Raw genomic sequence first — 24,636 nt, forward strand, 5'->3', positions numbered from 1 at the left:
TGACATCTATATTGAAAATTACCTTCTCTAAAAGTCCGACACCTTTTTAAAATTATATGAGGATGAATAATATTTAGTTTGAACACAGTACAGACACGATAACGATAATAAATATTTTATTTTAGTATTTATTTATTTTATACTTTATTGCACAAAAGAAATAACTTAGTGTACAAAAGGCGAACTTAATGCCATGAGGCATTCTCTACCAGTCAACCTTAGAATATTTTGTCGATTATAAAAGTCGTTATCGATTCCTTAGTATCCCATCACTAGTGTTATATACGGCCTGTGCGGCAAGGGAAGTATATTCCCGTAAAATTAAGGGTTTTGAATAATGCCTATATCTTTTAGAATTTTATACAGATCCGCGGGCGACGGCAGCTGTATATATACAAGGATCTAGTCTATTGATCAGTATGACTTTTAGTTCAAATCGATAACATTCCAGGTCTGTAGGGACCTTTAAAGTCAGGACATGGTACGGGAAAATGGAGGTCGTGCCGCAAATTTGGCTTTTTAAATACGGGAAGTATATGACTCGTAACGCACTGGCAGTAAGTTTCGGTTTTGCGCTGCCGCACCGAATGTGTTAAAAGTTCTGACAATTGATAATATTTCATTTATTATATGATATACGGTGATAGAAGCCCATGCTTTATTAAATACTTTCATTTCCCTTTGAGTGACTCAATAATAATTTGGCTGTTGAGTTGAGCCTTTTCAAATATTTTGTTGTTTCCTTCCTTTGTCGCAATACTCATTATCCATTTAGAGGCTTCTTTATTCGCTAAAGGCAAACAACGAAGAAAGGTAAATATTATTTTCGTGGGACGGAAAAAAAAAGAAATCTAGAGAGTAGAGACAGAATATTCTTTCCGGCGTTTGTATAGTCATTGTGAAGATTGACAATAATAAAGGATGAGTACGTGACGTTTCAATTACGTATAGAATGAATAAAATAATAGCTACTGAATGATCGGTTACATCCTTATATATTTATATGTATAAAGTTACTATTGTTACATAGATTGAGGTGACATAAAATAATCTAAAATAAGACGTGATTAATTATTAACGAAAAAGTTAACTAGATAATGTTATATTAAATGGTAAATGCTACTTATGCATGTATCAAATCGACGATGACTGACTATTGTGTTATAAGAACATATCGCTCCTTGAGAAACATAACGTCATTATCCAAAAAATGGGGTTTTTGAGTTAATAACGCCATCTAGCTCGTATGATCGTAACGCACGCAATACGAAGACACCTATCGCCCTAGCTCTATTAGAACCGCCAGAGGGCGCTAATGTCGTTATGGCGAATAGAGGGAATAGATGCCTGTCTCATAGGAACAATGTCATTAAAAGGAAGTAAATTGTATTTTTTTGCTTAGTGACGGTTTTCTATGAGATTCAATGGTAAGTACGTCAATTTACATAAGAAATAGTGTATCTATACGTACTATGTCACTTTAAACTTAGAATATGGTATCAAAATCAAAACTCAATTTAAAGCAATATCGTACTTTTCCCTTTAAGGACACTTGTACTTTTGAATTTAATAGAATATTATAACGTTTTGAAATAAGTAAAGTGACATTATACCTGTAATGACGGTTTTGCTTAAAACTTAAAGCCATAATGCTGACTAAAAATAAAAACGTACTGTTCTTTTACTTTAAGTGACATTGTGATTTTAAGAAGCTGACAGAAGTTTTAGCAGGTCGATCGTCATTATCTGTGTAGTGTCAATATGCTAGCTTAGTTTACCATAGCGACAGTTGGCATGCTTAAGTGAAAAATGTCGTTTTAAGCTTAAAGCCACTACAACTGGTACAGAACGCTTATAACGGTGTGGTTAAGGAATGTCACTCGTTGTTTAATGTCACTGTGTTGTATTTTTTCTATAAGGTTCATAATAGAGTTGTATTATGGGTACCTACTAGACGACTATTTATAATTAGATAGATATAGCCACATTACGAGCCCTATTGATCTAACTGTGAAACTAGGTTGGTATGTGTAAGATTCCCATATTTATTAATTATAATATAACATTATTTATGTGTTGTGTGATACTTTTTCATTCATCAAAATTAGCAAGTTATTTTTGTGATGTCTGTTATGTTCCAATTTTATTTCTGACAAGGTGACACAAAACACATTAATTATTATTATCACTAGGTAGGTACTTACCTATTAATTACCCATAAAACTATTGTTCTCTTACAGTAGAAAATGTCTCAATGTGTCTTGAATGACAAAAAAGTTTAAAGCTATTTTAATAAAGTTAATACTACTGTTTTAGTTGAAACTGTTAATAAAGTTAATACTTATGATGATGGAGAATTCGTACCTCCTTCAGAAGAGCTAGTTCTAATAACGTAATGTGTCGCTTGTGAGTTTTTTGTTGTTTTTCCGGGTTGGTTTAATTTTGCTACTGACTGTTTCTAAAGTATTTATAATGTTGTTATTTTGAATTTGAACTTCTGAATGTGTATTTGTGGTATCTCTTCTTGTAAGGTGTCAAAATTACTTTCTAAGTTAAACTAATCGTGGTTACAAATAAGAGTGTGTTTCTGTTTAGGTATTTTGCCTATTTATGAATTAATTGCTTACGGTGGATTGAAGTCTTAAACTTTATTTTTGCTCTCACGGGTCTGTGATCGGAACTAAATTTAAACCTATTGATGTACCTAATACCTACATAAATAAATATAATTAAACTTTTGTCAGATGAAAATATTATTATATAAGTAGTCAATTTCGTGTGTGATATTCCGCCAGGCGAAGTCCAGGTCCAGCGACTTTGAAGTTTTTTTGAGAAAGGAGGAATTACTTATCTACGTTCATGTTTCGACCAAAGGCAAATGGAATACACCTAGATCTACGGTCGTTTCTGCTGCCAAGGCCATATGTGGTCCAAGTATGTATGTGTGCTTGATCTGACTTCACCAAGGACAATGGTCCATGTTTTCTGCTTTTCATCAGTAGATTTATTTAGAGGGTCATAATCTCGTAATACTCTTCAATCTTATCATCGCAATGTGTAGATAGGCTTTGATTGCGGTTAAGGTAGGTATATAGCTTTGGGATTTGGGGTATGCTTAACGTCAACACAGCCACCTTGTCGGAGTAATTTGATAATCCGACAATGTTGTCCTGCCACTTCTTTTTGACGACAAAGCGTGTGGGTATCTTCCGCCGGGTAGTTTCAAAGTAGCGCCAATAACAGAAAAGCTAACGGAAAAACGTCTGAGGTGGTACGGTCATGTACAGAGGCGTCCTGTAGACTACATGGTTAAGGTAGCGCTCGATATTTCAACGACGAAGCGAGGACGTCGAAGACCACCTGCCACCTGGCTGACGACGGTTCAGCGAAACCTGAAAGACCTCAATATAGACGCCGACGTTGCACTCAATCGTGCAGAATGGAGGAAAAGAACAGGGAAGGCCGACCCCAAGTAAATGAGAACAAGGCCTAGCAGGATGATGATGACGTGGGTATCTTCCGCCCGGGGATTCTTAGCACCACTTTTACAGGGTACTTAGCGCCGTAACGAGGAGTCGTACATGTCAAATGAGATTGGGCCATAAGCCCACCATGCTGGTTCAGTGCGGGCTGGTGGATCGCCAGAGGCTTGTTTGGTATTCCACAGGGTGACCACGTGCAGGAGAGGCTGGTCTGGGGTCCGTTACATGACATTCGGGCCTCTTACATCGCATCCCCCAATTATTATCCTCCCCTTTGTTTATTTACTTCGGAAATTTTTGATCGTAAAAATATAGCCAAACAAAACAAGCTAAGAATACTCTAGTTTTAAAGAAAAACTAGTCTTATTTGCAAATTTTTTAAGACTGAAAGTCGCTTACTTTAGTAAATATTAATTAACATCCATGTAAAATGATTCTATTTGCGCTTTTTCTTTGAAATAAACGTTAAGTTATATCAAATAACTGGATATAGTGTCACTGTTCCATAAATTGAATCAATATTGCGAAGTCGTCATGTGACATTAAGCAAAACTAAACGGAATAGTGACATTACAATTTTCTTTTAATTGAATTATCTTAGAAATTAAACAAAAAAAACACAGTTTACTCAAATCACTCACAGGATTAGTTTAAAATCTAACAAAATATAGCAAAAAACTCTTTCTTTTATCTCTTGTACGGCAGTTTTAGACGTTTGAAGATTTCGATAATTTTAAAGCTCTGTACCCAAAAAACACGTTTTTCGGTTAATGACACTGTGTTTCTCAAGGAGCGATATTTAAAATATCGAAATTTAACACACACTACAGGATATAAAAACATTTGCCTCAGTTCAACTTCACTTGAATAAAATGCATGCTTGAAATTCATGTCAAAGAATGTATCCGAACGGGAAAAATCCGATTCCTAACGCAAAAGTATGTCACTATCTACATATATTAAAGAGTCGAGAGAAAAATACATATTGTACGTTCCTCAAGTATGAGAAATATTTTTCGTATGTTATTGCAGGACGACCGCAAGACTGTTACGTTGGACGCTATGATGAAATTGTATACATATAGAAACCAAAATTTAACTAATAAAAACTAGGTACCTAGGTAGCTGTCCGGTTCCTCATATTGGATAGCCAGATAGGTAGACTATCTCTTTTCCACTATAGCCTAGATTTTTAATTTCTATTAAGATTCCTGTCCGCCCTCGGAATACCCAACTGTCGCGAAGTGGCGCAGAATAGGGCAGAGTGGCGCTCTCTTGTGTCAGAGGCCAAGATCCTCTTTGGGTCACTGAGCCAGTGATGTATGTATGTGTATGTATGTATTGAGATTGAGCTTGGCGAGGGGTATAACTGCGTGTACCTCATGATAAGGATATATCCCTTACGTATATACAATACTTTTAATTCGAAAGCGCTTCTAGGTGTTAGCTTTTGTTCCGCGCTCGAATCCCAAATATTCGGGATATCATTGTCTAATGTACGAGAAAGATATATGTACTTACAAATATTACCTAATGATTCATTGTTTAGCAAAATATCTATTTCGATTCAAAAGAATTTTGAATCTTACAAAAAAGTGAACACTAATCAACCTGGTATGAAAGGTGTTGTTAGAAAAACATCGTAACATCTAATTTAATACACGATAAAATAATAAAGTTTATTTGTCATAAACACATTACAAAAATAACAAAGTTATTAATGACATTGACTAAAATGACAGAAAATAAAAATTATCTTTGAATAGATGACACTTGACTAAACCAAAAATAATAGTCTTTAAAACTGATCATTGCAATTAATGGGTCAATCACCTCGTTATTTTATTGTTTTACTAATAAACAAGCGACTAGCATTACGAGGAAGCGAAGACCGCTCAATCGTCCCAATCGCTCAACGTAATGTTAAGAGCTGGATGCGAGCCAATAGACCCTGGCCCTGTATTCATTTGTAGTTCACTGAGCTTCGCCGAGTGTTCATCTTTGGCTACCAGTGTAACTGGGATTCCAAGACTTGTCAAAATTATTCATAATCACAGATAACACTTAAATTGGTTCGCTTCAGGCGAGAGCCTGGTTTGATATGGCAATGACTATTTCGTCATTGAGGCGTGCCGAGGCCAAGGCGTCGGTGTCAACGAAGATTATGTTGCGGTGTATTAATGGCTATGAAATCGTATAATTAGAATAGATATGTAATAGGCAAACAGCCCACAACTTTGGAGACAAAGTCGACTTATTTCAATGAAAACAGATGACACGACAACATTTGTGGCATGTCACTGTCGAACCACTTTGTGCACTAGTGTATCAAATGTATTCGTTCAATCAAAAACTAGAAATGGGATACATTTTATAAGATTTTATTACAGACACAGGTAAACTTAAATAAAGTGTAACAGTATAACTTTGACACTCACGGTTTTACCGATCTGAAAATAGAAAGCCTTCTAAGTCGCTTCTCAGGTTGCAATGCTCCTGAGAAAAGTGTTTCGTTGAAAAGCTTTTTGTGATCTACGGAATGGTGCCGCCGTCTGATGTCTTTAAATGGCTTCTGCCTATTATCTTCTTAGTGCTTTACGCTACAGTAATGTTGGATTGAAGGATTAGTACAGCTTAATTTGTAGTTAAACCCATGTACTTGTTCTAATTGAATCCCTATTATAATGTTATAAATACAAAAGTAACTCTCTCTGTCTGTCTCTTTGTCTATCTGTCTGTTACCTCCTTACGCTTAAACCGCTGAACCGATATGAAAATACATTTAATTAACAATACACAGAACTATAGTCTGTATCTTTAGGTATTTAAATAAAAGTAAACTAAATCTATATCAAATAATGTAGGTTAAAATCAGTTTATTTGGTTGGCCAATAAATCTTATAAGTACCTACCCGAAAATGTAAAAATTGTTTGTTTACTTTTATTTAAATACCTAAAGATACAGACTTTAGAACCTAGAAATCTAGGAATATTAAGTAAGTAAATATTATTTACGAGTATTGTGTACCACCATAAATTTAAAATATAAAATATTATTAAGAATAATATAAGCCAAGCCAATAAGGTCGTAATTATGTAAACGGTACTGCTATTAATCGTATAATAACCTAATAACTCCCGGAAATCGACTCGAAATAGGATACTACAGGTGAAGTTAATAGGCAAACATATGGTGTCATTACATCACCGTATTCTTTCATAGCCTCATAAAATAACCCTACATTATTTTTAAATGTGAACTTTATGTTATACACTACAAATATCCTTTTCGACCGACTTGATCGTGCAAGATACGCAGTTGGGGAAGTAAGGCGTTGATATTTCGATATTGGCCGCAGTGCGCTGGGACCTGAATTCAGGGCTTGACCTCATCCATAATTCAGGACAATACTCGTCGACCCAAACTGGCTTATGTTTAAGACAAAAAAGTCAAGTGAAAGTAAGCTAGAAGCTTAGTAAAAAAAATATAATTTATGTAAAGAATAATATTATAGGACTTTATAAATATATCATACGGTGTACGTTTCATGTATCAAGCAGCTGAACATTTAAATTTGGACATACTTATAGGGTAGGGTACTTAAAGGGTGTTTTTAAAGGGTCGGCAATGCGCATGTAACTCCTCTGGAGTTCCAGGCGTCCATAGGATACGGTGACTGCTTACCATCAGGCGGGCCGTTAGCTTGTTTGCCACCGACGTGGTGTAAAAAACTTATTTAGTTTAAGGTTGGTATAATTTTACCCAAATTGCTTTGTAAAGATTACTTGAATCAGATTTAAAAGACTTTCTACGTTATCTTGGTAAAAGTTGCTCAATTTATATTGTTCGAACGAAATTCTACCTCGGGCTATTGAATAAGTAAAATTATCATTTTAACTCTCAAACATTCTCTCTCAAAGTTCGCCAAAGAAAAGTTCGGCAAGGTCAACACAGACTTGGAAAAAATGTGTCTTGTTCTTTGTACAATAAAAACAAATGTTATTTATATAAAGTTAAAATTATCAAAAGGTTTCGCTTAAACATTCAAAGAAATTTACAATTCTTTAGGTCGAAAAAATTAGTCCCAAACTGAGCTGTGGTAAAATTTAAAACTAGTTAGATGATGAATCAGAAAAATAATATCTTAGAGAGGTATATTTACAATTAACCCAGTTAACCCTTTAATATTAAAATATATTTAATTTTGCCTGCTTTAAATAACTAATATGAATAAAGTATAAGCACATTAAATTTATTTTGGAAATCATCGAGTTAAATAATTTTTACTTGGATGCCGTTCCATCCATTTCATTCACACCTGATTACACCGTTTGATGGGGTTGAAAATATTATGAGGTGTCATTGAATTTGTCTCACTCGGAGTGAAAAATCTAAATTGTATAAAACACTTTCTTCAGACACTAGCGGAGTTTGTTACCCTAGAAATGTTATACACATTTTATATCCTTGAAATGTTTTAGAACTCCAAAAAGAAAGGATTTTATGAAACCTAACCCCTAAGATGGTGAAAATTGGGCTGACGGCTATTAATTATTTATTATTTAACTTAAACGGAATTTAATCGCGTATAATCAAGATTTAGAATTACCTCCGACGTTTCGAAGACGGCATTGTCTTCGTGGTTCGGGACAAAATGTGACTGAAGTGGACATCAACATCTTCCAGCTGCGCGAGTTTTTCGAAATACCAACACTTGGTCTTGTTTATTCACTTGAGCGGACAAAGTCTCACTAGACTTACTCGTAATATCGACCGGGATATGAACCGTGATTACCTTTTGTATTGTTTTCGAGCTCCCGATATTTCGACGCAGTTACATGCATCTTGTCTTTGTCTAGTTGTGTTTGCGGACAAAGTCTCTAAATATTATAGCGTCACACAATTTTCAATGGCCAGTGAATCGAGTAAAATGTATAAAATGAAATGAAATGTGAAATGATGTGTGTGTGATGTGTTAAATGTAATGTATGTGTGTGTGTGTAATAAGGATTTTTTTAAATGGAGAAACAACCAGAAGTATGCGACAGAATAATAGGTTACATTGTTAGGTACATATATTATTGAGATGAATACTAACTGCCTTACACGCCCTCACTAAAACAAACTTCAGATACTGTTCAATTCATAAATAGAACTAAAGTTCACCCTAAGAAAGTTTACGCTTTGCTAGTTTCCGCACAGTATCTATTGAAGTATTGACTCTCACATTTTGATAGGTCACTGAATCGATATAACTCCGTAATTTTGTTCAGTGATCGACTGAAATGTGTCCATTGCGTCCGTCCCGTTCAATTGTGTTTCCAAAAAGATTCGGATCATAGTATACTAGGGCGGGGGATAAACCTATTACTTCCACTTATTGGATGGGACATGTCCATTTATGTATAGTCAATTCACTGTTTTATTTTCATATGTGAATTTATAACAAAAACACTTAAACTTAACGTAATACTTCAACTTAACTTATTTTAAGGGACGAATACTAGGCTAACCTATTACATTACATAAGTAAGTAATGGTAAAAAAACGAGAGATATTACTTGTAAGTAGGACTAACTATGAAACGTAAGGTATAAATAGCGTTCTGTAACTTTGCTCTATCACTCTCCTCCTACTCTTGTACCGACAAGTTGTAACTTTGAATAATTCAAAGTAATGTTTTCAACTCAGTTAAATTGGTTTGCGCTTAAGACTTCCGAGTCTTTTATTAAAATTATTGTGACTAAAAAAGACCAGTCATATAATAATAACAATTAAGAAGGTTTACTTAAAGAGTTATGAAAACTGTGCCACCCATTGGTAGTAATGGGGCTGATGTGACTCCCCTCAGCGTGTGTGCTTTGACCCTGAGCAGAAGGGAAAGATTGAAGACCCCGTGAACCTCAGTGAGTAGGTATTTAGGTGAGTAGGTATTTGAAAAATGCAAACCTCAATTTCTAGTTTAATTTTTAGTTATATCCAGTAACTTTAATGTTATACGATAAATAAATCAATATTTATTCATGTAATTTAAAATATACGTTGACTAAGATTGGCTGAGGTAATCATAATCAGTCATTCCGGGTTGACGTGAGAGTAATATTACCGATCGGCAGAAGTGAGTTCTAAGGAAACAAGAAAAGTAGATCAAGGTGGAACTATAAGACTCTTTAATATTTAATACTTGCTTATGCCCGCTACTTCGCTTGCGTATTGTGATGGTTGATAAAAACTATTCTTTGTCATTTCCCTTGCCTTAAGCTATCTACATAACATATATTATTAAAAGAGGACAAGCTAAGAGTGATCACCAATTTTCTTTCCCTTATTTCGAGGGACGACGTCATCATCAGACCTATAGAATATAAATCAACTTGCATTTAAATGTGTTTATCAGAATGGTACCTATAGGTACTGGGACAGTTTTAAAACCCTTAATCATAATTCTCGAGGGGGACTTGTGGTTAAAAGGACCCGAAAGCAAGGCGCTGACAAGAAAATCTCCACAATGAAGACAAATTGACGTTCCCGTTGAGTGCCTTTACTTTACGAGATACCGCCTTCAATGATCGCCCATCCACTTCCACTCATTAAAATCTGAGATCTATTGTAGGTACTGTTGAGGTTTTTCTTTTTGACAATTATGGCGATATTTGTCAGGAGAGAATTTTGTGACGCCGTATTAAGTTAAAGTGATCGTCTAAGTTAGCCAATTAATCATTTAAATTTTATAACGCTTACAAAGACCTTAATTGTAGGTAGATCACCTTTGATATTATTTTATGTCTTTTAACTTAACTACGCTGGCACGAAATTGCTACCCGACTAACGATCACAAGTATGTAATTAATTACTCGTTGATATTTTGATAAATATATATTATAGTGAAATATCCTGTCCTAATAGTGTCTGTCTCTTTTTCGGTAATCAATAATTTATAATTCATATCTTGCACGTTTAAACTTTTGACCTAATTCTCGATTCTAAAATTTAAAGAAGCATAGATTTGACGATAAAAGCTTGATATGAAAGTTTTCCTCTTACTGACAGATTCCTGTGTAACGTGCTATACCTATTTAACCGTTGATTCGGCTATCGGGATAGCCGTAAGTATCAACTGTTAAATCCGTACCCGGTGTTCGAAAGCCATTATGTGTTTTAAATGTTATTTACGAAATGGAATTCCCCCCCCCCCCCCCCCCGTGCAAAATGAAATTAACATTTTATGAAGGTTCACTACATTTTCCTACTTTTAAGATTAGTCTATTCCTTGTTGTATTAAAAATAACCTTTTCATCCGTAAACTCAAATTACACCTCTTTGGAGTTCACAGAATAGGGCTGGTGTGGATTTATTCGAAAGTTCCGATTGCAAGAAATAGGCGATAGATTTGTAAGACAGATAGGCTGAAAAAAGGTATAATGCAAAGGACGGGTAGGGTCTGGGCGAAGGTCGCGAACTTAATCATGGAAAGTTTTATTACCATGTTACTGATTTTGTTACTTGGTCTCAATAAATTATTTTATAAAATACGTTAAAATATTGTAGGATGTATTAAAGACGTCTTAATTAACATAAACTGTTGCGGACTTCTTACTGAAACCTACATTTAGTTACCTTTTTACTCTTTACCTATATTCAAATAATTTGACGTTGTCATGGCGGCAGATTAATAAACATGTCAATATGGAAAAGTAGTATCTTATTTTGAAGAATGGTGAAAAACATATTATAAATAAATATAATACGCTAAAAGTAAGTATTGTGTTACCGGGCGTCGGTAACATAGTGGTCCTATCGAGCCGCACGATCCAGCGCCGCGCCGCCGTTGACTCCCCTACATATTGAACCGAACCGAACTGAACCATGTCGGGGCGAGTTACGAGGAGCCGCACTAAGAAACCAGAACTGGAACCGGGTACGTCTGGAGATAAGAAGGAACCGACCACGTCAACCCCTGTTAAAGAAAAATCGGATGTAGTAAGATCGAAGGCAAGTACTGTCAGCCAGAATAAATCGGAACGAAACCACACCATCCGATCTAATGTTAGTAGTGTACTCGTACAAAAAAAGGAGGCTGAACTAGCGGCCGCGAAACGACTAGCAGAACTGAAGCTAAACTTAGAACAAACCGTCATTCAGAAAGAACTGGAAGTAACGTTAGCTCGTCTAGACGCCAAGGGAAGCCATCGATCTCAATCCAGCCGAACTAGTCGAAGCCGCGTTCAAGAGTGGTTGACAACGGAACTACACGCCCATGAACAAGACGAACCAGCCCGTCGCTGTGAACCAGCGAACCATGTTGAACGTGAGCAATGTACCGAGCCGCCAAACGAGAAAAATGTCTGTGCCCGTCCTGATCCCCAGCTCTCAGACATACAACTTCTAGCTCGAGAGATAGGGAATCTACGTCGTCCAAGTGAACCAAAAGATTTGCCCTACTATAACGGAAATGTCAGTGAATGGCTTTCTTTTAAAGCCGCCGTCACAGACATCAAAGCCTCATCGACCGAAAACGAACTTATCTCCAAACTCCGACGTTGCTTAAAGGGTGAAGCTCGTGTCACTGTCGCCGCGCTTTTAGACACGCATGTCTCTGTCATCGAGATAATGGAAGCCCTAGAACTGCGATTTGGCTTACCGGAACTTATTCTACAAGAGGAAATACAGGCGCTCAGAGACTTACCTAAGATCGTTGACAATACAGAGCAGCTCAGCAAGTTTGCCTGCAAGGTTCGGAATTGCGTGTCAACTATCAAAGCCCTTAAAAAGCCTGAACACCTGCACAATATGGAGCTTCTACGGACCCTGAAACAGAAGATGCCCCACCTCAAGACGCGCTGGCTTACATATGCTTCAGAACATGAGCACGATCACGAACCTGAACTTGTTAAGCTGTCAGAATTTTTGAAGAAGGAAGCCCAAACTACTTCAAGGTACTGGATGCACGAGACCACCCGCACCACAATAAAACCGTTACAGCAGCACAAGACCCATTACGCTATATCTGAAGATAGCGATTCTGATCTCGAACCCGAACCCTGCTATGCTTCGAATCAGACCAAAGGTCCCCTTGAAATATTGTGCCTATACTGTAATTCGAAGACTCACCTTCTCAAGAATTGTGAAAACTTTCTACGCCTGTCAATTGACGATCGATGGGATTGGGCGAAAGAGGCCAAGGTGTGCTTTAAGTGCCTAAGATCCAGACATCATAGAGAGAGCTGCCGAGCCCGCTCGTGTGGCATTGACGGATGCCGCAGGTCACATAATAGACTACTTCATTCTCCGGTTCCTCACCAGCCCGAAGTATCAGCTTGCGTACGTCCATCAACCTCGAACCCTCAACCTACCGGAATGGAGGCAGAAGGTGAGAAACCCCCACAAGAAACGACAGCTTGCAGCAGAACCACCAGATCTCAAGTTTTATTAAAGATCATACCTGTTCAAATCCATGGGCCAGTCAAGTCGAAATTAACGTACGCCTTTCTGGATGGAGGAAGTACACTCACGCTTCTAAAGCAAGACCTCGCGAATGAAATTGGCCTGAAAGGGATCGCCGAACCGTTGAGCCTGTCTGGTGTGAATACCACCTCCGATCATCGTGGATCTGAACGTCTCGACGTAGAAGTTACTGGGCCCTCCGATGTGTTACTGAAATTATACGACGTTCGAACAATAGAAAGATTGCCGATTTCGCCACAGACTGTTGCCAATATCGACAAATACGAGCACCTACAGGATTTACCCAAGACTGGTCTATGCTACGAGCATGGAGTCCCAGAGCTCTTGATCGGCCTAGACAATTGGCAAGCGACCATTACCAAGGAGGTCCGTAAAGGAAAGAGGAACGAACCACTAGCCACCCTGACTCCACTTGGGTGGGTAGTGCACGGATTTTCCCATTCGTATTCCAACGCCGTACACTTTGTAGGACATACTGACGAGGATCTGCATCGATTGATAGAAGACTACTTCAAAATTGATTCTCTAGGAGTCACGAATAAGCTGAAGTTGAATCAAGAGGATGAAAGAGCCATCGCAATTCTACAAAACACAGCCAGAAGGGTAGAAGATGGCAAGAGATGGGAAGTAGGTCTTTTGTGGCGAGAGGATAACCCTGTAATGCCGAAGAGCTTTTCCCACGCCGCGAAGAGATTACAATCTATAGAAAAGAAAATGGACAGAGACTCTGTGTATGGTCAAAAATACAAAGCAAATATGGAGAACTTTTTGAGCAGTGGGTATGCTGGACCTTGTGAGCCAATACAGTCCCCAAAGAAGTGGTATCTTCCTCATTTTGGCGTAACTAACATCAACAAACCGGGGAAACTTAGAATTGTCCACGATGCTGCTAGCAAAGTGCAAGGCGTGTCCCTGAATGACAAACTGCTCACCGGCCCCGACTTGCTACTTTCACTGTTAGCAGTCATTTTCAAATTCAGAGAGGGTGAGATAGCCGTGTCTGCAGATATAAAAGAAATGTTTCTTCAGATCCGCATAAGAGCAGAGGACCGCCCCGCCCAACGCTTTCTTTGGAGAGAATTTAACAGAAAAGGGCCAATGAAGGAATTCGAAATGAAATCAGTTATTTTTGGAGCAACTTCTTCACCGGCAACTGCAATATATATTAAAAATAGAAACGCAGAGGATTTTACTGAGGAACACCCGGAGGCTGTCGACGCGATAAAGACCCGATTTTACATGGATGACTATCTACACAGTTTCCATTCCGAAGAAACAGCTCGTAAAATCGCTAAAGAAGTTGCGCACATAAACAAAGAAGGGGGGTTTACTCTAACACAATGGGTGTCCAACAACGAAAACGTCATGAAAGACATCGAAGAGAGTAAAAGAGGCTCAGGAGGGGTAAATCTTGACTTCAACGTAAATGTCAAAATCCTTGGACTGAGATGGAACCCGTCCGAAGATACTTTTGGATTTAATTTAAACCTGTCAAAATTACCTGCAGAAATTATCGACCACACACGGAAACCGACGAAGCGAGAAGCGCTAAAGGTTGTGATGAGTGTGTTTGACCCACTCGGTCTTTTGACGCCTATCGTCATACAAGGAAAGATCCTTCTTCAGCAGATATGGCGATCAGGAATACGTTGGGATCAAAATGTGCAAGAAGCCGATCATCTTGTTTGGAAGCGTTGGATTGCTCGCCTTATTAATGCCTGTGCGTGTAGAGTACCGCGACCCTACGCACCAGAGCCTACTAGATGCACCATAGAATTGCATATCTTCTGCGACGCCAGCGAGAAAGCATACGCATCAGTGGCGTACTGGCGTTTCGTACGAGAAGATGGAAAGATATGGGTTGCGCTTGTCACCAGTAAATCCCGCGTGACCCCACTGAAACCAGTGTCTATCCCCAGGCTTGAACTTCAAGCTGCTGTTCTCGCGACGCGACTTGCTTCTACGATCGAGAAAGATCACGACACCATCAAACCAGCTAAAAGGTATTTTTGGACTGATTCCTCAGCCGTAATCTCATGGATTAAGGGAGACCCGAGAAACTTCAAAACCTTTGTTTCAAATCGGTTGGGTGAAATTGCAGAACATACGAGCACTGAAGAGTGGAGGTGGCTGTCGACGTCACAAAACGTAGCAGACGACGCCACCAGAGATATAGAAGATTTGAATTCCGATCACCGATGGTTCAAGGGCCCGTCTTTCTTATATCAGCAGCCTGAAACGTGGCCGGCTCAGCGCGCGGACACCGAGCCAGTACCACCAAACCTACTGGAGGTTAAGAAACCTATTTACAATGTCCTGCCAGTGTACGCATACACGACATGTTTGCCTGACATCAGCAGATTCTCCAAATGGCTGAGACTCATCAGAAGTACTGCATACGTTTTCACATTTCTGGAGAGTACTCAAAACAAGGAACGTACTGGCCTTAGATTAGAACATATAGAAAAAGCTGAAAAGGCATGGATTAAGCAATCTCAATATCAAAGTTTTCCGGTCGAATTGGAAGATCTCAGAAATAATAGGCCATGGGACAAGAACAGTCGCCTACGTGACTTGTCGTCATTCATAGACGATAATGGCGTATTGAGATTGCGGGGGAGAGCCAGCGCTGTGAGCGAAGTAGATCGGAACCTCATTCAGCCCATTATATTGGACGGCAAACATCCATACGTGAAATTACTTATCTTGCATCACCACGAACGAGCTAACCACGGAAATAATGAGACTGTTGTCAACTCCTTGCGCCAGATGTTTTGGATCCTCAACTTACGCCCTACAGTGAGGAACACTGCAAAGTCTTGTCAATTATGCCGAATACGCAAAGCCCAGCCGACACGCCTTCCGCTTGGAGATTTACCACCAGCAAGACTTGCACACCATCACCCACCGTTCAGCCACTGTGGCTTAGATTATTTTGGACCCATGGTGGTGACTATAGGGAGAAGACATGAGAAGCGATATGGTGCTCTGTTTACGTGTATGACGAGTAGAGCTGTACACATCGAGTTGGCTGCATCACTATCTGCTGACTCTGTTATACTCGCTTTGCGCAGGATGATAGCCCGCAGAGGATCGCCAATGGTTATTTACTCGGACCACGGCACGAATTTCCACGGAGCGGACACTGAAATCAGAAGGTCTATCAAGGCAATCGATCAGGGGTTGATTAGGGATTTCTTCCTCAATAAAGGCATTGATTGGAGCTTTATACCACCCGCTTCGCCCCATATGGGAGGCTGTTGGGAAAGGCTAATTCGTTCTGTTAAGAGCGCACTGAGTACAACCCTTAGAGAACAATGCCCAACAGAAGAAGTCTTGAGAACTGTGCTGACTGAAGCAGAATGGACAGTAAACTCCCGGCCTCTGACACATGTTTCGGTGCATCCAGATGACCGTGAAGCTATAACACCGAACCATTTACTCCTTACAGGACGAAACAACATGCCACATTTTGGAACTTTCACTGACAACGATCTGATTACACGAAAACAATGGCGAAAGGCCCAAAGACTGTGCGATGTCTTCTGGAATCGTTGGGTTCGCGAATACCTGCCGACATTATTACCCAGATCGCATGTCCGCGAGCGACCGAACCTAAAAGAAGGCGATGTGGTTGTTATCGCAGACCCCGGATTACCACGCAACATCTGGCCGAAGGGCATAATAGTTAAAGTGTTCACAGGTGCTGATGGACGCGTACGAGTCGCCGACGTCCGCACTGCCGGGGGAGTGCTGCGGCGCCCCGCTGTGAAGATTGTCCGCCTCCCGACTGATGCTGAATGCGCTTAGTCGCGCATTCCCGGGGGAATATGTTGCGGACTTCTTACTGAAACCTACATTTAGTTACCTTTTTACTCTTTACCTATATTCAAATAATTTGACGTTGTCATGGCGGCAGATTAATAAACATGTCAATATGGAAAAGTAGTATCTTATTTTGAAGAATGGTGAAAAACATATTATAAATAAATATAATACGCTAAAAGTAAGTATTGTGTTACCGGGCGTCGGTAACATAAACAATTAGGTAAACATAGTTGAAATGTTATTGGCGACATAAATATTCCACATACTTATGAAATACATAATTGTATTTACTTATATCTGATTTTATTATACTTATTGTCATAAATAATCGTATTGAAGCAACTCCAGTCCAGTTTGTAGAACTGAGAGCTGTTTCCTGTTAAAAATCTTACACGTATAACTCTGATACCAACTTAGAGTAGACTTAAATCGCAATTGTAAGTCGACTTACAAAGTTAAACAACGTATCATAGCAGAATGGGAACGAAAATGAGAATGTATAAAATTTAATATTAAGAAACTTTTCTTCATAAAAGGAAGAATGATATTGAATAAAATGAATGAATGGATGTATCTATGATATTTTGTTTGTATTGTCAACTTTTATTTAGTAGTGAACAATAAAGTTTTTTCAAAAACTGTAGATTTGTCGCATTTTTAACCTATTCCTAATATTTTTATCATTTGTTAGTTGCAATTTAAAACCCGCAATTCGATGATCTGTCAGTTAGCAAAACAAGTCGTCACTTACCTCTCTTTCTTGAGCTCGCTGTTCTTTTTCCGGAAATTGGCAACGAGTACTTGCAGCTCGGAGGAGTGCCGGTCGTAGATCTGCGACAGCTGCGTCGTGAAGTCTGCCACTGGAACAACATTACGTTTTAAGGTAAGCGTATGCTGAGACGCAGGCGGCGCTGCTCTACGCAGCGCAAGGCAGAACAGTACGGTTACCATCAGTTTGTAAACGCCGTCGAGAACGTAATTTACTTTCTATACATCCCGTTTGCACTAATATGCGAGTGCGAGCGAGATGTATAGAAAGTAAATTACGTTCTCGACGGCGTTTATGTCAGTGACAAACTGATGGTAACCGTACAGATTTTGTAAAGTAATGGAACGTTCTTGCGCCGCCGCGTGCGTAGCTAAAGGCCACTAGGCCAGACAGGTCATTAGTATGTATGTAAAACTTAATTTAAAGGATGTGTGCGGTATTGTAGTTTTTGTATACAGGGTGGAAAGGCACGACGATCCTTCCCGGAAGTATTAGGTCGTTTAAGTGATGCAGAGACTATTGGTAATGGTAAGAATCGTTAATTGAGTAAAAAATAAAAATTGCAAAAATACTACTTTTTAACTGTGGTGATAACCCTATAGCATGTGCACATGACGGCTAGATTAAGGGTCTCCGTCGGGAAAGCTCGGGACTTTACACTTTTTTCCGATCGTTGACAGTATCGCAATGATGTATGAATGACGCATAAATGTCAAATAAATCAAATGCATGCAAAAATATTACAAACAATTTTATTACTTTCTTAGATAATTACTTTTTTCCAATATTTAATACTATCTTCTTTTCACATACGGTGTTCAAATGTACCTCCGTGTATTACAACGCCGCCGCAGCCCGTACCCGAGTATGTCGATGCACATGCGATATAGTGTATGCTCTTCGTCATTTATCCTCCGCAGAAAGCACCAATTAGCCTTTGTCTCATTTCGTCCGCAGTTTCACATTCCGTTTGGTTTGGTACACCATATCTTTTACACAGCCCCACAAATTTAAATAGCCACGAGCATCTAACATTTTTATTTGAAGAATATGACATTCAATAAGTATAGTTCAATGAAAATTTAATTTCAAACATCAGACGTCTTGTCTATTTCCTACCACGCAAGAAGGTTTGTTAGTTTGGTATTGAAGAAGTATTTATTCTTGATTTATTCTTAGTATTTAATTTTTGCAAGTTCATTTGGTGCAACTAACACAACCTACTTGTTATTTTTAATTATTTTAGATAGTTTCCAATTATTCGAAAATGTGAAACGTGTTAAGAAACTAAAACCTTTTTATCAGTCAAGGAAACCAGAGATATTTATAAGACGATTGCGTACTTTTGAGTGGTTGTCAATGTCACCATTTGAACTGTCGTTGTAAACAATGTTGTGGTTAGTATTATTAATATTAAGGAATAACATAACTATTTCATTCAAGTATTGAACAAGTGGAACCACTAAGAAAGCGAAAATCCTGCAATGATTCTTACCGTGCTGTAAGCAGACCTAAAAATGGTTAGATGGCAACAAATTAGCATAATTTCCTGTCGAATACTGATTGTTTACAAGTAAGTTCATTGACCCTGTCACCTGTTAGGGTTAGAACAAAGTAGTTTTTTGCGTGGATGTTTAAAAGGTCATAATTTAGAAACGGTTGCCCATATTAACATAGTTTCTATGGAGAAAATATAGAGCTTAGGCTAAACTATCTCCCATTTCCGGAAAGGATCGTCGTGCCTTTCCACCCTGTATATGTAGGTAATATGTATTATAGAATATATATGTATTTAGTTGTGTATATATGTATATATTTGTTGTAGGTAAGCTGCTAACATTATAAGTAACTAAGAAATTTTCGTTTTTATTATTATTATTATTTTCTTTTTCTTTTATTTACGCTGTTGGTACAGTACGGATGTCTACCGTCTCCAATTCTCCCTCAATTGCTCAAAGGTTAACTGGAAGAGATCCCTTGAAGGGATAAGTTCGCCTTTGTACTAATGACGAATGTTATTTTTCCTGTTTTGTTTTGATTTTTGTACAATAAAGTGTTTTACTACTACACTAATATGAAATGGCTGTTGGATATTTAATTTTATTATGGGCCAAGTGGATGCCGCAAAAGAAGCGCGGACGTGGCAGGCCCAGACGGAGATGGCGGGACGACTTAGACGCTTTCATCAGTAACTGGCCGGAAAAAGCACTACAACGGGAGTTGTGGAAACAAGGGAAGAGGCCTTTGCCTAGCAGTGGGACACTATAACGGGCTAAAAAAAATGTTAAATGTACACGTAGAAAATGTAATAAGTAAATGCCTCACAAATAATGAACAAGCTCAAATAGCTTCAACTTGTCGTACGGTTTACGATTAGTTGAAATAACGCAAGGCAACTTTTGTGTTTTACGTGCGTTAAATTCTATTTTACCTCAAAATTCAGCGTGGAGTTTGCAAACAATCTCCACGGCTGACTGGGTACGTGCGTGTAAACAGCCTATTAGGCTTTTCAGCTGGTCTGTTTGCCAAACGTTTCAATGAGAGTTATAAAAATAAAATAAATAAATAAAATTAAAAATAAAATAAATAAAATTTATCGGTTATACTAAAACATATTTCAAATTTAATAGTGACTTTTTATCATCAACACGGGGTCCTTTTGGGAAATCTAACCCAAATTATACGTGGTGGTTTTCTCGAAAGTGACTGTCATCTGATCTTCTTACCCAAAGAGGAGACCCTTAATTGGACTTGTCCGGTTTCTTCATGATGATTTTTTTTAACTACTTACTGGTAAATTTAATTTCTGAAATAAGGTCCAAGAAGCTCATTGGTACTTACGAGACGGGTCTCGAACCCACGACATCCTGTTTGCAAGGCAGTGCCTTTCCTTACCACTAGATTTAAAGTTTTGATATCACTGTAGCGTAATAAAAATAACTTAAAGCATAATAAGGACTTTATAACTAAGGTGGTGGTACTAGTGCTCGACATGCTAATGCCCAATAGATGACACCCTGCTGTCACCTCTATTGACAATGACTTAAGTTTCAAGATGACATGTACTGGGACCGCGTCGAGCACCAGTACCACCACCTTACAGTGAAAAAAACGGGGTAATTTATTTGATTTCCAGAGTTCCCGATATATGGGCACAGTTTATATTTTCTCGGAGTATCTGACGTGCTGCGAGTTTAAATTGTGGTCTACCCGTACACTGTGTAGCGATTGAACCTCTTTCGGATTCATTAATTGTTTCGCTAGAGCTAGAGTTCTGCTAGAATGACGTCATATTATTTTGATTTTGTAAATAACACGTACACCTGTGCAAGTGTTATTTTAAACGTCAAAATTCTATGACATTATAACGTTCAAATAACACTTGCAAGTCTGTGCTATAAAAATCGCTGCAGAGTTATCTTGGTCTGACTCTAATAATATCGCCCGCATTCTCAAAGTATCGTATAAAATGGGGTGAGTAGGGACAAAACTGACATTCAAACCTCGATAAAACTTTATTTTTACATGTGGCAAACTGATTTTTTTATACATAATAAATGTTCCGGTCGTTTGAATTTTAGTTTCTTTACGATTTTGTGTAGTTCCATTTCATAACTTTAGAGATAAATACGAAATAGTAGGAAATTCCAGCTGACCCCGTGGTAGGGGTGAGGAGGGATTTTCTACTGTGAGTTTTAAAAATTGTTGGATCGACACTTTGGGATTATGAACATTATAATAGCTTGATTTGTTATTAGAATATATAATTTACGTAGCAGTAGCCTGTAAAAACCAACTCACCCCTCTGTCATCCCTCCTCACCCCATTCATAACCCAACTGCCCTCGTAATCCCTACTCACCCCATTTTACGGTACGTACCGTAGTACCTATCTCGTCATCCATATTATTTATAAGTTATAACCATGCTAGCTTGAAATCGTATCGTATAACATGAACTTTAAACAAAAGAAGCTTCTCCGAGCAGGTGAAGTTGAAAAGTTGCATAATTAGTAGGTAACATTACATTACCAATGAGCCATAAAGCGCTTAATGAGCGTGCTCCGTATAAAAGTTACCTGGAACATTTTCTATAGGTACTAATAATGATCGGAGGTGTCGACCGACTTCTCATAAATCTTATACAACGTGAATTTTAGGGTGAAAACTTTGCCCACAAGCCTGTGCTCAAGTTAATGGCAGGTAAACGTGTTTTTAAGCTGTGTTTTTTAAATTTGTTGAAACAGAAGCTTATGAGAATAAATTGACCTTCGAAAACCGTGTAAAAGTTATTTTATAAACGCACCTTAGCATTTTTGATACACATTTTGCTACTATGCATGAATCATTTACTATCATTTTGATAACGTTTTATGATAGGTATATATTTGATTGCAATTTTTATATTAACTAGCGACCCGCCCCGACTTCGAACGGGTAACACAAAACCTTAACAAATTATTATACGTACACTTAAACCTTCCTAAAGAATCACTCGATTGATAGGTGAAAACCGCATGAAAATCCGTTCAGTCGTTTTTGAGTTTATCGCAAATATACAGACAGGCAGACGCGGTGGGGAACTTTGTTTCATAAGGTGAAGCGATTTCAAAACTTGGAGAAATAAGGACACGCACTAGCGATTTACAAAAGAAATGAGTTTTATTTTTTGGAAAGCTAACAACGAATATTTAATCAGTAATAAGTAGGCTTAAAAAAATAGGCTATTTTAGCGATTATTTGTCGAATGGAATAAGCGTTCAACCAATATCCTGATCGGAAAGTATATTATATATAGAAGCGCTGGTGGCCTAGCGGTAAGAGCGTGCGACATTCAATCCGGAGGTCGCGGGTTCAAACCCCGGCTCGTACCAATGAGTTTTTCGGAACTTATGTACGAAATATCATTGATATTTACCAGTTGCTTTTCGGTGAAGGAAAACATCGTGAGGAAACCGGACTAATCCCAATAAGGCTTAGTTTCCCCTCTGGGTTGAAAGGTCAGATGGCAGTCGCTTTCGTAAAAACTAGTGCCTTCGTCAATTCTTGGGATTAGTTGTTAAGCGGACCCCAGGCTCCCATGAGCCGTGGCAAAATGCCGGGATAACGCGAGGAAGAAGGAAGGAAAGTATATTTACCGAATAGTCAAAAGCGTACGGGATTATTATAATATAGGTACTTACTGCTTATTTTATTGCTTTTATTTCCAGGGTTTCTTTTACAAAAATGCGACCGATTTATTTAAGTATTCAGCGTATGATGGTATAATTAAAGTACCTATACCTACCTATCAATATATATTTATGAATGTGGTTTGTATGATTTAGCGATATTAAATATTCCATTTTCGTACCGAGACATAATGACTGATCCATTATATATACCAAAAAAACAATACCTAACGGAAAACTGAATACAAAATTAACCCTATCCCTTTTTGTTTCCGCTCATGTTTTATGCAGGCTATATTATGCAGCAAGTGTCCGGATTTACGATGTCGAGTTGAGAGAACACAAATGTTGAAGTGTTGTTAGTGTTCGCAAGGGCTTGTTATACGGAGGCATCTGCTTTTATGGTAAGTAATGTCAAAGGTTGCTATTCTTATTCCCAAGAAACGTACTCTAGGGTTAGGCCCTATAACCTTTTTTACTCGCATCAGCTTTTTTATAGATATTATATGTTAATCCGCATTGGGCTAGCGTGAGGACTATAGCCCAAGCCCTCTCGCGCGTGAGAGAAGGCCTGTGCCCAGCAGTGGGACGTATATAGGCTGAATTATTTATTTATTTATTTATTTATTTATTTATATGTTAGCTTGTTGTGTCCCACTGCTGGTCAAAGGCCTCCCTCTTTTTCTTCCACGCGTCTCGTTCTATGGCAATATTAGGCCAATCATTCCGAAAGAAGAAAGGTAATAGGAAAGGTGGTAGGTTTTTGAAGGTAAAGTGAGTATAAAAGTTATAAACGTCTTTAAACGGCGGCAACGAGCATGTGACACCCTGGATTTACAGGTGTCCATAGACTGTGGCAACCGCTTACCATCAGGCAGGCCGTATGCTTATTTACCTACTGCACCTACGTCGTAAAAACAAATATTATGGCATAAATGTTATGCAGAAGCGTAAAAATAGATATTTACCTACGGATATATTAGTACCCGTACCATGAGTCACTGACGGTGTCAAAACTGACATACTTATAACGTCTACGTAATTTACTTTATATACCTCTCGCTCGCACTAATATGCGAGTACGAGCGAGATGCATAGAAAGTAAATCACGTTCTCGATAGCGTTTATGTCAGTGCCAAACTGGTGGTAGCCATATAGGTATGTTAATTTCTTTTACAGTAAATATTTCAATGGCAAACAAGTACACAAGTCTTTCTTGCAACTCTTAGGATGTCAATAATATGCGTTCTGGCTATCTAACTAGCTGAACACTCCTTGTTTTTGCAAACGTAAAGTGAATTTTATGGCATAAAAACGAAATAAGTAATATTGAATGATATTAAATAGATTTTACCTACAATCTAACTTAACAAAGCTATTAATTAAGCAAATTCAAAGAACAATCAATTCCTTACAAGGTGTCCCTCTTTATCCAGCTTTGCAAGAAGAAAGTTCTTCTCTAACCGTCTAGTTTAAAAGTAATTAAAAGGACTCAGAGGGTTCTTTAGGAACTGTTTAAATTCGAAGTTGTAGGCACCAAGTTATTAGCTTTTAAGAAACGCGGTCACAGAACTAAAATAGGTAATAAAACGAATAAGTTCAATAGTTTTATTTCAGAATAAGTTTTGCCAAAAATTTCATTATTGGTACGAGATTTTATCGCTGACTGTACTTTTATTTCCATAGGCAACCGATACTCATCGAGACAGTTCTAAAAACTCCAAACAGAACTGTGTTTCACAACACACACACACAACTCTGTGATAAAACAACGAAACCTAGTTAGGTTCCTATGGCCAATTGGCCACCTCCTGTCTCCATCATCAGATCAGCTCGATGGTACCATAATATTGCATTGACACACGACATACATATGTATGCAAATTTTCAGCTTCATTGGAAGTCGGGAAGTGTGTTAAATT

The 24,636-nt window shown here is 38.2% G+C and overlaps 1 protein-coding gene and 1 long non-coding RNA gene across 7 annotated transcripts in view; both read right to left on the reverse strand.

The window, feature by feature from the left end:
* LOC134793709 (uncharacterized) overlaps positions 1–24,636 on the reverse strand; it is a 344,598-nt gene that overhangs the window by 267,650 nt on the left and 52,312 nt on the right. The gene's annotated exons all lie outside the window — the stretch shown is intronic.
* Positions 1–24,636, reverse strand: part of LOC134793633 (uncharacterized) — a 163,367-nt gene that overhangs the window by 115,078 nt on the left and 23,653 nt on the right. For all 6 annotated transcript variants that reach the window (XM_063765257.1, XM_063765258.1, XM_063765260.1 and 3 more), the window contains exon 3: positions 17,528–17,636. In XM_063765257.1, coding sequence (XP_063621327.1) covers positions 17,528–17,636 — 109 coding nt within the window. The remainder of the gene's footprint in view (positions 1–17,527; positions 17,637–24,636) is intronic.

This window comes from Cydia splendana, chromosome 9 (genome assembly GCF_910591565.1).
Source record: "Cydia splendana chromosome 9, ilCydSple1.2, whole genome shotgun sequence".
Taxonomy (NCBI): Eukaryota; Metazoa; Arthropoda; class Insecta; order Lepidoptera; family Tortricidae; genus Cydia; species Cydia splendana.